General features: G+C 40.4%; 1 protein-coding gene across 4 annotated transcripts in view; it reads left to right on the top strand.

Annotated features, from left to right (window-relative positions):
• Positions 1-16,676, top strand: part of dab2ipa (DAB2 interacting protein a) — a 121,850-nt gene that overhangs the window by 45,242 nt on the left and 59,932 nt on the right. For all 4 annotated transcript variants that reach the window (XM_017468725.3, XM_017468727.3, XM_017468726.3 and 1 more), the window contains exon 3: positions 9,348-9,466. In XM_017468725.3, coding sequence (XP_017324214.1) covers positions 9,348-9,466 — 119 coding nt within the window. The remainder of the gene's footprint in view (positions 1-9,347; positions 9,467-16,676) is intronic.

Genomic DNA, 16,676 nt, shown 5'->3' with positions numbered 1-16,676 from the left:
GACGGTCTTTTACTGCCTTCACTATACATCCCCCACCCTGCTGTGCAGCTCTGTCCGCTGAGTCTCCTCTGCTCTGACCCTGGGGCTGCTGACTTTCAGGCTGTAACCCAGCCTCAGCTGGCCTTAACAACCCTGTGGGTAGCCTGAGGGGCAGAAATCATCTGGCTCACTGACAGCCTTAAAGGGATAGTGCAATTGAAATTAAATTTGTGTGATAAAATGAGGAGGCAAAAGTGTTCCTCGGTTAGCATGATGTAAATCCCTGCAAGTGGGGGTTTCATTGGATTACATCGTGGTATTATATCATTTTATAATGGTATGCTTATTACATTGTTGCCTGATATCATGGTAATTGAGGTCGTATTTCTTATGAGCCCTTTTGCCTTTAGTGTTTGTTTACTTTTTGCTTCAAAGCTACAACAAATGATATTTTAACAAGTGAAAATATCTTGAATATTGATAATTATGCATTTATTTCATGATGAGATTATGATCAAATAAAATTAAACTTATTTCAAGCGTGAATTGATCTTGTTCTATTGGAAGATATTTTTTCTGCGTTTAATTGTAGAAAAAAAAAAAACGTCTGCTGATATAACAAGCCGATTCATTCATGATATCAAATATCATTTGGATAAAAGAGTCTGCTAAATGAATAGATGTAAATGTAAATATGTCTGCATACAATGTACAGTTTAGAGACCAAGTAGAGGTTTACCAATAGGCTGTAAATGAGAAACCTTAAAAAAATAATAATAATAATTTCTATGGCCATAGTGGAAATACTACAAATGCATCTGATTTATTTGTCTTAATGCAACATTTCTTGCAAAGCTGATACATATTGGTCTGTTTTCTATTAGTTTTTGTTTCCCTTTCACACTTGTTCCACTTTGTTTTTGTTGAGTGTCGAGTAAAACTCCTTTAAACACATTCGACCGTAATTCAATGACAAATAGCACAAATTAAGAAACAGAGACGTGATTTCGCACTTCCTGTGACTCATGCATCAGTTCACATTCTCATTTCTGTACTTTTTCACTATGAGTGAGTAAATATCATCTGTATTTGATGGTCAGATTATAATAAAAATGCATTACCGCTGTTCACTATCAACTAAATTGTATTAGCTCAACAAAATAAGCTCGGGTGCAAGAAGGCACTTTCTATACGTCGGGTTTAAAACGAGGAGCTATTAGAGTAACGCATCAGTGAACATGCAAGCCCACTGGAGAGGCTCTTTAAATGAGAAGCATTAATGAAAAACACCTCTGACTGTTACAAAGCACTGTCACTGACCTCTACATCAATGTTTAATCAAACTCTCCTTCGAGAAAACTTCTCTATAGCAATGATCCATCCATCCATCCATCCATCTTCTATACTGCTTATGCTTCTTCAGGGTCACGGGGGAACAAGGAGCCTATCCCAAGGAGCATCGGGCACAAGGCGGGGTACACCCTGGACAGGGTGCCAATCCATCGCAGTGCACAATCACATACACATTCACACACCACGGACACTTTGGACACGTCAATCAGCCTACCATGCATGTCTTTGGACTGGGGGAGGAAACCGGAGTACCCGAAGGAAACCCCGCAGCACGGGGAGAACATGCAAACTCCACACACACAGGGCCACGGTGGGAATCGAACCCCCGACCCTGGAGGTGTGAGGCGAACGTGCTAACCACTAAGCACTAAGAATAGAGAAGATATCATATACAAACAAGCACGTTAATGTAAACCTATGATTTGCCAGCACTACTGTGAGAATCCTTATATTCTGACCAGTCAGATCGAGAAATTTAACAGCGGTGTGGTAGAAACTGAAATAAAAGGTCCTTTTCACCCCAAAAAATGTATTTCATATACAGTTCACGATGTCTGAGCATCATGGGAGAAAACAGCGAAACAAAAGCTGTCATATACAGAACTTTTATACACAAATTTTTTTTAAATACACAAATTCCTATGAGTAGAATTATTTGGATTCGTTCTTCCTTGCTCAGATATTTGATGCTCTGTTAAAATATACATTAACCCTATGATATTGTAATAAACAAAAATTTTTAATGACTCAAAATGAAAATAAAAAATAAGTTGTAGAACAAGCTCTATAGAAGTAATGGGAATATTATAGATTTATTTATTTATTTATTTATTTATTTATTTATTTATTTATGCTATGTTTGTGTTTTTGTGGTGTGGTGGTGCAGCAGCACGACAGTTTCTCTGTATATTTGTATTTACAGTATATAATATATTTATATTTGGTGGCTTAGTAGCTAGCATGTTTGCCTCACATCTCCGGGCTTGGAGGTTCGAATCCCGCCTGCTCCTTGTGTGCCTGGAGTTTGCATGTTCTCCCTGTGCTGCGGGGGTTTCCTCCGGGTACTCTGGTTTCCTCCTCCAGTCCAAAGACATGCGTTGTAGGCTGATTGGCATTTCCAAATTGTCCGTAGTGTGTGAATGTGTGTGGGATTGTGCCCTGCGAGGGGTTGGCATTCCGTCCAGGGTGTCCCCCGTGTTCTGTCCAGAGTTCCCTGGGATAGGCTCCAGTCTCCACGTGACCCCAAGTAGGATATGTAAGTAAGCTGTATGGAAAATGGATGGATGGATGGATGGATGGTATAACATGTATGTCGACAGAATACTTGAGATTGTTTATGCGATATGACCGTAAAGTGTAGGACTACTGCTGTTTGTCTGTCTGTGGCAGAATAATATGATCAGCTCAATAATATTCAAATACATTTGAATACTAAATATTATAGGTAATTAACAGTGGAATTAACTTTTTAAAGAATTCGATGGGCCATGAGCAAGCGAGTGAGTGAGGGCCGTGTGTGTGTGTGTGTGTGTGTATCATGGCCACAGCTGGTTGCCCGCCTCTTCTGCCTGCTTTGTCTCGCTGTCAGCGGCACATCATGCCTTTATGGCCTTTTTTCAGTCGCACCCATCAGGATCACCCATCAGCCGAATACCTAATTGTGTGTTACGTAAGCTTGTATTAGGAGAGAACATACTGCGTCATGGTTGGCACTAGTTACCATAATGACAGTGCAGACAGATTTGTTTCAGTATGTTTTATCATATGTGTGCCTACTGTTTGGTGCCACAATACTGAGCTGAACTCATTTCTGTTTGAGGCATTTTTTAAAAAAATTTTTGAGTTATTAAGTGGTATTAAACATGCTGCTGTTTGATTTCCCAAGTTGTCTTTCTTTTTTTTCTTTTTTTACATTCCAAAAGCTGACTGCATTTCTCTGGAGTCCTTCAGAGGGATTAAAGCGCCCAAGGCATTTTCACAGTCATTGTGTTTGCTCTCTTCCTGTATTCACAGTCTGCCCTGCCACGTTTGTGCTATTTACCCTGCAGAGGCTCAGGTAAACAAGCAGCCTATTCAACCCCATGCTGCTCCTAATTACACAGCCAAACTAATGGCAGGATCCATTAGCAGACGCCGAGCCAATCGTACGGTGTGTACTGTACGTAAGCATGCCGGTATGAATACACCAAGCGCATGCTGATGAGGGATGTGTGGATATGTCTACCGGGTTCCTGTGGGACTCTTGGAAAGCCCCGCTGATTCTGTCTGCACACACGACTCACGGTGTTGAGGGCCGTGTTAATGGAACAGGACCTGGAACATGTTGGAACACCCGTGGTGTGAGGAACACAGAGATGCTCATCCAGGAGAAACTTAATTCCTCAAACATGCTGAGATGTACTAGTGATGTTAGGAGATGACGGTTAGGGCTCCCCTTTCACCCCTTAAAGTTTCTGAACTGCTTTCATGCACTTTCTATCTCCTTCTCAATCACACACACACACACACACAAATAGACGAGTCCCAAACTGAGCCAGGACAGACAGTCTGGCTTCCGGCTGTGGATAATGTTGTTAGATGGATTGTTTCCTCGGTTGCTCCGTCTGATGTAGGCTTTTAGCAAAGGCATGCTGTAGATTACAATCTGCTCTAAGTGATATTCGATATGGAATTCTTTTTTTCAGCAGCAGGTAGCTGCTTTAATTGGTTTAGAGCAAATCGTAGCGCTCCTTCCCGGAGCAGTCAGCCGTGAATGAAGTTTAAGGAGATACTTAAGGAGAGTTTCGGCAGAAGGATCATCTTTGAATGCTCTCGAAAAATTAATTATAAGTAGAACTAAAAGGTACACCTTATATTCACCTTATATAATGTAAATGTTAGCCTTAAAGAGTTGGTTTAGCAAAAATATACACGTATTCACATACACAATGAAACACTTATACAAATACAATACAGATACGGATATAAGTAATAGATACCTGTCTCCCGAAATCTCATTAACATGTTCGTTCAAGTTTATACATATTGTCTCTGTTTGCTAATTGGGGTTTAAGACATTGCACAGCTTAGGGTAATAATATTATAAAGATGAACAATACTTCAAACTGTATGCCATTAAATAAATAAATAAATAAAAGAACAAAATATATAGTGTTTTGGTGGCAGCCATCTTGGACATTTTTCCAATGGTGCAAAGTACTAAATTCACTTCACTTTATTGACACACAGCCTCCTAAAGTTTGGAAAAATGGTACTTAATTTGTAAAAAAAAAAAACGAGATACCTGTAGACGAAAAGAGAGCAAGTGGACAGAAATTGAGATTGAGTGTGTGGGAATTTGGATGCAGCCCTGCACACCACCAGCTGATTTGATTAACCGACTGATCTCATTAACAAACAAGGCAACCTTTTAGTGTTGTATATTTGCAGCGGTACACGCCTATAGAGAGCACAACCTTCATCTGACCAAAGCAAGTCTCTGTGGCTCATCTAAAGGATTGGAACAGCTTTAAAAGCCTCATAGATCACAGTACATGAGCAGTACCAAGAGGCAGAACACTGTGTGCCCTTAGAGCTGTTACTATTCGGGATTAAGTGCATGCTTGAAGTGCATGAGTGAGTATTGGACAACCCGCAGCTCTGGCTTTGTCCCAAATTCAGCTCTGCACTTCGGTGATTTTGGGGTTTTCTTTTTCCAGGTGTCGTCGTCTCATATAGTGGAAGGACCAGGATGTTCCCTGCTATTGTTTTCAGCATAATGCAACGGCTTCTTCGTGATACTGGCGGAGAGTTGAGAACTGAGTCGTTATTTATTCAGACACTTGTACAGGTGCATGGCAGTGAACAATAAAACTTAAAGGGATAGTTCATCCAAAAATGAGAATTCTGTCATCACTTACTCACCCTCATGTCGTTCCAAACCCACAAGACTTTCAGCTATATATAGAGAGGGGTCCAAAAGTCCTCAAGAGAGCACTAGAGAAAAGGCTTCTGTTTGGCATTCTTTTTCATTAATACAAAGGTTTTCATTACAGCAACAACTTGAAAAGTTAAAAGTAGAATCTTAGAAATATTTTCATGAATTTCAGACTCTCTTAGTACTTTCGGACATCCCATTTTTGCTTTTAGTGTGCACTTGAGCTGACACGGACTCCAAACGTTTGTGTAAAATCCATCGGCGTGTCGTCTGATAAGACTCATGGAAAAGCTGACATTTGTACAAAGCGGTTAACATGGTCAGTATCACAAAGCTGATCTGACACCTTTCCATCATAGCCAGCGTTAATGTTTTCAGTGATCTGTGCAACAGTAGTTCTTCTGTACGATCGGAGCAGACGGGTTAGCCTTTGCTCCCCACACACATCGATGACCCTTGGGCGCCCATGAGCCTGTTACCGGTTCACCAGTTGTCCTTCCATGGACCACTGATGGTAGGTACTAACCACTGCATACCGGGAACACCTCACAAGACCTATCATTTCGGAGACACTCTGACTCAGTCATCCAGCCATCACAATCTGTCCCTTCACTCTCAAAGTCACTCAGATCCTTACGCTTGCCCATTTTTCCTGCTTTCAACACGTCAACTTCGAGAACTGACTGTTCACTTGTCGCCTAATATATCCCACCTCTAGACAGGTCCCATTGTAATGAGATAATCAATGTTATTCACGCCACCTCTCAGTGGTTTCTGCTGTTGGCTGTATTTTTGCTTCATCCACTCTTCACTCATCAACTCTCTGCAAAATATTGCTAATAACAGTTTTTAGGTTACTGCTTCATGTTAAAGCAGTACGGGCGTATGGAAGGAGCTTGCGCTCGAAGCACTCGAAGACTACAACTGTACCGTTTGGGACAGGGCATCCGTCTAGTTTAAGACTGGTGTAAAGATTACCAAGAGTGAAGAGACGAGAAGCCAAGGAGAGAATGTAAGGAAAAAAGTCAGCCTCAGCAGGTAAGCATGAGAAGAATTTGGCACATAGACACAACTCAGCTGAAAGTATGGACTGAGCCGAAGGCTGAGCTTTCGACAGCGAGGGGGGTGGCAGCATAACTGAAATATCTTCTCTCTTTTATTTGAACTTTGCACATTCTGAACATTTTTACTAATTTTTCTAAATGTTTACCGAATTGCTTTGGGATTCTTCACAGCGAAGTGGTAGAAGGTTTGCTCTACATTCTAACACATGGCCAGCTTTGCCTTATTTCCATCCATAAGGTATCTGATCGTATCTCAGGTCATCGTATATTGATTTAGAAGTACGGTAAGAAAGAGCTATAAGATGTTACATTGATCCAGTATTGTCCTGTAACCTCTTCTAGCTCACCACCAGAGGATATTCATTACAGAAGTGGCTCATCATCAAACATCCCATTGTCTGTGTGATTAATATCTCCGCCCGGAGGTTACGCAGCAAATGTCACGGTGTTCAAACCACTCTGAGGAGAGGTTACACCACAGTAAAGTATCACATACAGCTCTGCGCTTTGCCTCTGTGCCTCTTCATATCATTGTTCCTGACAGGGTAACATCATGCATCTTCAAAGTGGGAAAGTTTGGAAATAAGGTTAGAAGTACAGGGTTTGACATTTCTGACAAAATTTCAGATGATTAGGAGTTCATATTCGTGAACCCCTCGAGCCCATGATGTTGAATGGAGAATTATTTCATAAACATCACGCCGGGTTTCAGCTGCTTGAGCAGCTTAATCTTCATATGAAATTCAAAACCATCCATCCCATTCACTTCCTCGGCATCTTCTTTTGCATGATATTTTGTTTTCTCTTAATTTGTCTGCAAAAATGACTAAAGATGGGAAGTATCCTTAAATAATATATTTTTTTTAAATAAACACGATATGGTAGAATCCCTTAATAAATTTTCCATTTGAAAAGTAATAGGGACAGATAAATAGCCTGAGTGTTAAAAGATGAAAAATCAAAAGAAGCATTTTTAATTGGATGTCATTGTAACAGTAATCTGAAACCTGTAAATGGTGTGCAGAAAAAGGCATTCTGGGATTGATTTTCTGACACTGACTCTGAACGCCGTTACGTCGCCACTGTTAAACTATATGGTTATGACAGTACTAAAGATTTCTCTAATGCTGATTGTAAAAAAAAAAAAAAAAAGCTAAATTGAAGTGCATGTAACAAATATAACATTTAAAAACAATTCATATGTAACATATATATATATGTTTGTTTTGTTTTTTTTTTAAAGTAAAAAATATGTAATTTATTATGCAGCAGTCCACTAATTTGATTGGATGAGCGGTGTTCCAAGGGTGCTGATATTAAAGTGCACCTATTATGGTTTTTCAAATATTACCTTTCATGTAGTGTATTTGAGCTGTTTGTGAATGTAAAAACGTCTGCAAAGTTTCAAAAAACAAAGCGGACGACAAACGGAGTTATTGACTCCCAAATGAAGGAACCGATTCTGAACAGCTAAAATGAGTCGTTAGTGATTCCATACTTACTTCTTGTAATAACCTACGTAGGTTCGTAACAAAAAGCCTCGCCTCTGGTCAGACAGTGGTAGACCAATCACAGCAGACTGGGCCATCTGACCAATCAGAGCAGATTATGCTCTCTGACAGGAGGAGCTTAGAATGAATCCTTTAGAACGAATCATTTAATGAGTCGTTTTTAACACTGGGGGAAAAAAGGCAATGCTGCAGTGAACCTGGATGTATGTAAATCTATTGCAGGAGACCTCAAACAAAATTAGGCACATTTCAAAACCATAAAAGGTGTGCTTTAAGGTATTAACTTTACTGTGACATCTCTCTGTGATCTCCATGTAAAATTCCAGTTCTAGCAACAGTCCCACTGAAACTATTACTACAGTAGAGTTAGCAACATTATCAATGGACATAGCAAACCATCCGACTGTCATGAATTTAACGTCTGACTTCGAATACGAAAGCTTGTCAGTTGACGATGAAAAGCAAGAAGGGATGCCAATTTCACTGGAAGCACTTTTAACGGAAATGTACAGATCAGTGTGAGCTAGCTAGCTAGCCAGCTAGCCTATGGGCAGTCCAATGACTGTGGCTTCTTTGCGATCTATTTTCACCAGTGGAGCAAAAATAAACAAATAATTTGGTCATATCGTGTCCGAAATGTCACATACTCCATATGAATTTCTTGTTTACTGTATAAAACTGTTTGTAGAAAAGCAATTTTACAGTCGCAGTTGTGGTGTTGTATTGAACATCCGCATGGCTGTATTTACATACAGCAGTCATGCCTACAGCCGACTCACAGCCTGTTTTTCCTTTACAACGTCTTTGTTTTTCTCTGTTTGCTGACAAAGCAGTGATTATATAACAACACTCATTTAGAGGGTTTGTTAAAGCCAATCATCTATTCATTTCCTGTGATTCTGTACACACACACACACACACACACACACATACACACACACAGTAATTATCCCAGTCAGTAATTGCATCTCTGGTCCTGTGTCCTTAATGAAATGTGCAGTCCTGTGCTCCATTTCTGCCTGGTTCCTTCTCCTCTTTATTAATTTCTAAATACTTTTGGTATTTGTATGAACAATCTAATATTTTTTCATCTGTATTTAATCTGGTCTGCGTTTGTGAAGCTGCACTTCAGTTCTCTTTTTGCCAACCGGTGCACCGGTATCCCCCCCCCCCCCCCCCCCCCCCCGCACATCTCTGTCCTTCCATGCCAACCCACAGTTTCCATGGTAACACCGACTTTGAGGGGCGTCTCACATCAGCAGCATGAGCAGATGTGAGAGCGTTGTGTGTGTGCGCATGTGTGTGTGTGCATGTATCTCAATCTGCACGGCAACCCACCTCTCCGTCAGACGCCACGGATGAGAGGAAAGATTTAGAAGGAGAGAAAGGGAGGAAAGAAAAAAAAGATTTATTTACAGATGTGCCGGGTTGGTTGCCGGTGTATAGTGGGTATTTATTTTTTATTTTTCCCGTTAAAGAACGCATGAGCTGAGTGTTTGCGTGTCTCTGCCACTTCCTGTCCAGGGCTTCCTGAGCCGAAGGTTGAAAGGCTCCATAAAGCGCACCAAGAGTCAACCCAAGCTCGACCGCAACAGCAGCTTCAGGAACATCCTCCCGGCCTTCAAGAACGCCGACAATGACAGGTAAACCACACCCACACACACCCACACCCACACACACTCGAAAGCTGGCATGTGTGCGTTCATTGAGAGCTGCACAGTATTTAATGGCTGCATAAGGAAGTCAGCATTTTGTTAGGACGAAGCAATTAAGCATCACCACCAGATGTTCATGCATTTCTTTATCTCATAACTCAGTCGATTTTTTTTTTGTCAAATCATTCAGAAATTCTGACACGTTGAATAATTGCCTGCAAGAGAAATTAAAACGATTGAGCTGCCTTTGGAGTACTTCTATTCCTGTTATTCAAAACCTTAATAAAAAAAAATATGTTAGTAATAAAAAGCTGACATGCAGTTATTCACATTTATTAAAAAGTTTCTTCCGCTTGTTGTGACGATATGGAATTTTCTCTCTCTCTTTTTTTCCCCGCGCCATGTCGATATAATCCTCCACACTTAAGCTCAAAACATTGAGCCTCTTTAATACTGCTGTTAGCGATCTTTAGGATGCCTTCTTACAGTAATAAACCCTTTGGATCTTCTCTCGCAAATGAATTGAGCTCTGCGTGTATATGAGAGAGAGAGAGAGAGAGAGAGAAGGGAATTGGATAACTCTGAGGATGAATGGTCCAGCTGCAGTCTAATTTGTGTGAAATAGTCTGTGAAATATGTCTATCCCTTCTCAACTGTACCCAAGAGCTTTGGAGGAGAGTTGTCACACACAGGGTTTCTCATCGTACAGGTTTTGTGGCATGTGGTGTAGTCGATAAGACTCTGAATTATACCTGGATATTCCTGACATTGAACAAGACGCCTTTATTTGTCACATATACATTACGGCACAGTGGAATTCTTTTCTACGCATATCCTAGCTTGTTAGGAAGCTGGAGTCAGAGCGCAGGGTTAGACATGATACGGCGCTCCTGGAGCAGACAGGGTTAAGAGCCTTGGTAGTGCTGGGGCTTGACCTTCTGATCAGTAACCCAGAACCCTGGGATCATTAACCCAGAGCAATAACCGTTGAGCCACCACTACCTCGGATATTTCTGACATTGTAGTCCTGGTTTTCGGCAGGTATAATAAATTAGTTCCGGTTACAACCAGACCACTGCGGGATTCTAGTCAAAAACAATGCTAATCCTATTAACAAAGAATATTATGGTGATGTTTAGTGAAGTGTTTGAAGGCGTCTAAGAAGCTCAGGCTGTAACATTACGGTACGTAATGAATGGTCTCCCAAAGCAGAGTAGACAAATGATAAATTAATTATCATGCCCACCAGGCAAGTAAAAGCTCCAGTGTGCTGCCCAGTTCCATGTTTTTGTTACCTGGGTACCTAACTGACTAGGCTGAAAAGAATGGTACTGTAGCTTACATACTGTAACACTAATGTTATAACGTGATAACGTTCGGCAAGCTAGTTAGACAGTTACGTGCATGAACACAAAACAGACCTCACAAACAAATACATGAATTGGACATGTGTGTAGTAATGCCGAATTTGGCTGACCTCGGAAGTGGGAAGTAATCATTTTCAACCTCCATGCATTCATGCTAAAAAATGGAACAACATCATGGACGCCTCCATGTCAACAAACTGTATAGTCAGTGCTACCGTTTTAACAAACTAAAATGTCTCTATGCCAATTGATGTAAAGTAAATACTTGATTATACAGCATAACTGATTTAAAGGTAAGAAGGGCAGCTTTTTTAAAATGTACATTTACGCTGTGGGTAGCCATGTTGATTTGACGCCACTTGCTGAACTTGGGGGTTGAGGTGACCATCCCTGAGTTCCTCAGTAGGAATTCTGAGTTTTTCTTTGATTTTTCCTCGATTACGAGTTACAACTATGGATGGGCGATATGGACTTAAAACTACATCATGATATTTTCCGGTATTTATTGCGACAGCGATATCAGTGACGATATAAGATATAGTACCGTGCACCACTGTTTTTAGCTACAAGTGATAGCTGTGATCTTGAGAGCCTCAGAAACACAAACATTGATCGAAAAGTAACATTTTCGGTAACCGAACCAATTCCAGATCGTAGAGGTAGCTTCTCGTTTAACGATAAACTCCTCCTCAGCTTCACATCTGCCTTCCGCCGTACTTGTTTTCGCTCTGCACGTGAGCTGCGATCGGGTCGCAGACCGTCGCACACGAATACGTCATCGACTAGGCTTTATCGTTATCATCACGGGAAGACTATTTCTAATCGTTGGGAGAATTTCAAACGATAAGATATCGCCCATCCCTGGTTACAACTTTTCGTCGAATGCAGCAATAGTCTTTAATCGAATGGAATGTAGCACGTTGTGTTATGTTCATGACCTTGAAAAGAGATCAGTAAGTCATTGGAGAAAGTTTTCGCTATGAGTTCTGGTGTTCCATCCTCATATTGTATGCAAGGATAGTGTCTATCTCTAGTTGGCTAGTGTATTTATTTTCTCATAATACAGTATGGTTAACCCATAAATGACGCGGTTTTGTTAGTGTTTCCATACTCCTGCTTGTTCTGAAACGATCACCCTTGCATTCTAGTTAATCCTCCTGTGAGAACGGTTTTACCATCAGCCAGGTTGTATCCCTCAGCTCATGTGTGTAGTGCAAGTCTAGTCTTGAAATCTGATTATCCCAGGGCACTAGGACTACTGATTTGTCCAGCCCTGTGTGTTATAATGGTTTATTCAGATTGCTCACAAACTGTTTGGCAATTAGACAAAAATCTAACATGTTCACGTTAACGTTCCTTCAGTGAAAAATGGTCTATGAAAGTTCTCCAAAACATCCAGAAAACTGTTATTCATTCATACATTCGTTCATCCTCGGGAAAGATTTTTATCCTGGTCACAATCATGGTGCATCTGGAATACTGGGCTGGAATATACCCTGGATGAGATGCCAGTCGGTCACAGGACACAATACTTGCATGTATTCACACACTCATTCACACCTAGGGGCAACCGAGCATCCTCCATTCTGCCACGTAGATGAAATGTTCTGACAAGCAAACGTTTGTAGGACCATAACGCTCAGAAAACGTTCTGCTATCCTAAAATGGTTAGCCAAAAAATTTGGATAAAAATACCAAACCCAACATCATGATGTAGCATGTAGTATATTCCCATCCTTCCTTGTGATACAGCTGTTGGCTATTCCTGTATGTTCGACTCATAGAGCCGAAGCTGACTTAATGCTAGAATTAATGCTACAAATTGAATATACACTGGTACACTTCTGATGTGCGAGTTGCATCCAAGGAGCGTATTAAAGTGATCGATTTTGTGTATCCAGTTTCAAAAGCGCACATGAGTGCAGAGTGCAGTGGAGCATTAAGTAATCACCAGTCTACTGTGCACAAGTGCTTGGAAGCAGGGCATCAAACACACGGCTGTTCTGACCGCTTGAAGCGGGTCACATTCGTTCAGTGCAACAGAGCCACATACATCGTTTCACACTTTTCCACTTCATACGTCAAATCCAGCTTTATACATTGTTTACGTAGATGTTCTGAAAGCCTGACGCAGATGTTTTTACTGAGTGAAGTCTGCTATAATTATAGTAATGTTTTATTAAAATGTATTATTTCACGCACGTGACAGGTTCTTGTATTGTGTTCTCTATAAAGGACCTGTAAGCTGACTTAAAGTCCCTTTGAAGCGCCTTGAAACATGCAGTGTTATACGATGTGTTGACGTAATTTCCACTGAAAAAGGAAGTCAGGGCGGGACATCTAGTCTGGATCCGCCCCCTTTAAAAAAAAATTGCCAATAGTGTTTAGCTAACCTCACAGCCCAGGCTAAGCCGTACTTGAGAATTAGTACCATGGATTTTTAAAATGTTAGGGGCGGGACATTTCAGATGCTAGAGAGCAGTTGATTGGATGGAAAATCTGATGAGAAGCTGAAGTGCAGAATGATGTCATCAAAATTGTTGATCCGTATTGATGGTAGAGAGAGACTGTAAATTCTGAACGCATATATCTTCTAAATGTGAATTTTGTCATTTTGGAGCACCCTAGCTTATAGATAATCTTAAGACTAACATATTCATACTAAAAGCCATAAAACTTCTAATTTGATTTTATGGAGACTTTAAGGGACGAACTTTTGCACAGACAGGCTAAAATTGTTTTTTTGTTGTTGTTGTTTTTGTTTTGTTCATTCCATATTTACATATCAGACTTTCACATTTATGGTACAGAATCAAGACTGATACAAATATTAATGAATTTTCATGTCCATCATTTCTTCTAATATTTGTATATAGAAACTGTGATGTGTGTGATGCTTTATTCCAGTTGTATTAGGTCATTGTATTGGTCAGTATAATCTGTGATCTTTGCTTATTTACTCACTCCATCGAATGAGCTTCCAGTACAAATGGTACGTAGACAAAGCTCGTCCATTGTTTCCTGATATGTGCACATATCTTCTCTTAATCCAAGACGTCTGCTTGCAAACTCTAAAAGTCTACTATTTTAAGCCCCGGCCACACATATACAGATATTTTGAAGATCTTAAAGATAGTAAACTTTTTGAGAATCTCCCTTCACGGTTTAGACATTTTAAAAACTCTATGTTCACTGCTTTGGTGTGGATGGGAATGAGCGCCCATTGTGTAAGTTTTATGAATGTGTTAGGGGTGGGTTTATCATGGTGGAGGACCAGATTGTACTTTGGGCTCTGTTTTGATATTTGATAACGTTTGCAATTTAATTTCACTTTATTTGAATATCACACATCGTGTGGAGGTGATGGAATATGATCCGCACTGTACTGCTCTTAAATCCTCTGCAAATATCACACCGCATTATATATAAACAAGGATTTTGGGGAAGTCCTGGGCAAACACTTTGTATGCAAGTATAATGGTAAGAAGCGGTTCCTCAAGCATGAATGTTTTTGGGGGTTTTTTTTGGTCAATTTATTTTTTTTGTTGTTTGTGTATATCTCATACTAAATTGTTTTAGAAATTAAAACAAAATCTAAGATGAAATAAAGGCAACCTGAGTAAACACAAATACAGTTATTAAATGAAAATGTTATTTATTGAAGCAAAAATGTATCCAATACCAACTGGACCTGTGTGAAAATGTACCCCCCCCCCCCACCCCCACCACACCCCCAAATAGTTACTAATTCCACAAATCTATGAAACTGCGTTCATAACGAAGTTCAGCTGGACTAGACGCAACCAGGCCTGATTACTGCAAACCCTGTTCAATCAGATCTACACTTAAATAGAAATTAAAAGAAATTCCAGAAATGATGAGGAAGAAGGTGACTGAAATACATCAGTCTGGGAAGGGTCGCAAAGCTATTTCAAAGGCTCTGGGACTCCAAACAACCACAGTGAGAGGCATTATGTCCAAATGGAAAAAATAGCACAGTAGTGAACCTTCCCAGAAGTGACCGACCTTTAAAAATTCCTCCAAGAGCACAGCAACGACTCATCCAGCAAGTCACAAAAGAGTCAAGGACAACATAAAAGGACTTATAGGCCTCTCTTGCATCAGTAAAGGTCACTGTTCAGGACTTCACTATCAGAAAGACACTGGGCAAAAATGGCATCCATGGAAGAGTGGCGAGGTGAAAACCACTGCCAACCCAGAAGAATGTTAAAGCTCGTCTGAATTTTGCCAAGAAAAATTCTGCTCTGTGGATTGATGAGTCAAAAGTGGAACTGTTTGGAAGACAGGAGTCCCGTTACATCTGGCATAAACAAGCACAGAATTCCACAAAAAGAACATTATACCTACGGTCAAGCATGGTGGAGGAAGTGTGATGGTGTGGGGATGCTTTGCTGCTTTAGGACCTGGGCAACTTTCAATAATTGAGGGAAACATGAATTCTGCTCTCTGTCAGACAATCCTAAAGGAGAATGTCCGGCCTTCAGTCCGTAAGTTGAAACTCAAGCACGACTGCATTATTCAGCAAGACAATGATCCAAAGCATAGAAGTAAATCCTAGTCCTAGAAGTAAGTGAAAGACTGATCTCCAGTTATCAGAAGCGTTTGGTTGCAGTTCTTCCTGCTAAAGGTGGCACAACCAGATTTTAAATTTAAGAGGGCAATTAGTTTTTCACATTGGTGATAGGTGTTGGATAACTCTTTTTTTTGCTTTAATATAATAATAAATGAAAGCTGTATTGTGTGTTTACTCAGGTTGTCTTTGTTTTATATTGTATTAAAATTATTTACTATGAGATATACACGAAAACAGAAGAGATCAGGCAAATACTTTTTTCTCAGCACGGTATTTGATACAACACCTTACAACATACTCTCACTGGGTTGGTGTAATAATTTAATTACACTAGTAGTGTGGACTTTTTTATGTTTAAAAAATATCCTCTTTTTTTAGCCATTTTCTAATATTCACCACACCGAACTAGCTAGCATATAAAATAGCATTATTCCACTAAAGCTGTATTCATACAGGATCACTTCCTGACTGGTGGAAATATCTTTTAATCTCTTAATATTCTCTTAATCCATCTGGACAAGACGTCTGTCTGCAAAGTCTAAAATGAACAGTTTGTCTGAAAAGAGTCGGTACAGCAGGAGGTCATTATGGCTCACGGATCCAAACACAGAGAGAAAAACACAGATTTTGCTCGAAACCCACAGCTGTACCTGTAAAAAAAAAAAAAAAAAAAAAAACATGGCTTAACCACAGAATAAAAATAAAATCTTGACTTGTCAAATCATGAGGAACAAAAGTGCGCACAAAAATGACAGTTCCTGGAGTATAACCATTTTTGTTTTTCACTGATGGCTGTCATGTTGGGGCACACGGTGGCTTAGTGGTTAGCATGTTTGCCTCATACCTCCAGGGTTGAGGGTTTGATTCTCGCCACGGCCCTGTGTGTTTGGAGTTTGCATGTTCTCCCCGTGCTGCGGGGGTTTCCTCCGGGTACTCCGGTTTCCTCCCCCAGTCCAAAGACATGCGTTGTAGGCTCATTGGCGTGTATGAATGTGTGTGTGATTGTGCCCTGCGATGGATTAGCACCCTGTCCAGGGTGTCCCATGCCCCCTGGGATAGGCTCCAGGTTCCCAGCGATCCAGTAAGGATAAGTGGTACAGAAACTGGATGGATGGACAGTTGTCATGTTTCTATGCTGTATGTGTGTGGGGTTGAGAGAGAGAGAGACTTCTTCCTTTTCATTTCACACACTGAACACTCTCCAGAGATGCTGAGAGGAATGTCTCTTATAGAGATT

The sequence above is a fragment of the Ictalurus punctatus genome, chromosome 5 (genome assembly GCF_001660625.3).
Source record: "Ictalurus punctatus breed USDA103 chromosome 5, Coco_2.0, whole genome shotgun sequence".
In the NCBI taxonomy this organism is placed as follows: domain Eukaryota; kingdom Metazoa; phylum Chordata; class Actinopteri; order Siluriformes; family Ictaluridae; genus Ictalurus; species Ictalurus punctatus.
The sequence above is the reverse complement of the archived record's forward strand: the minus strand, read 5'-3'. Positions and strand labels throughout refer to the sequence as shown.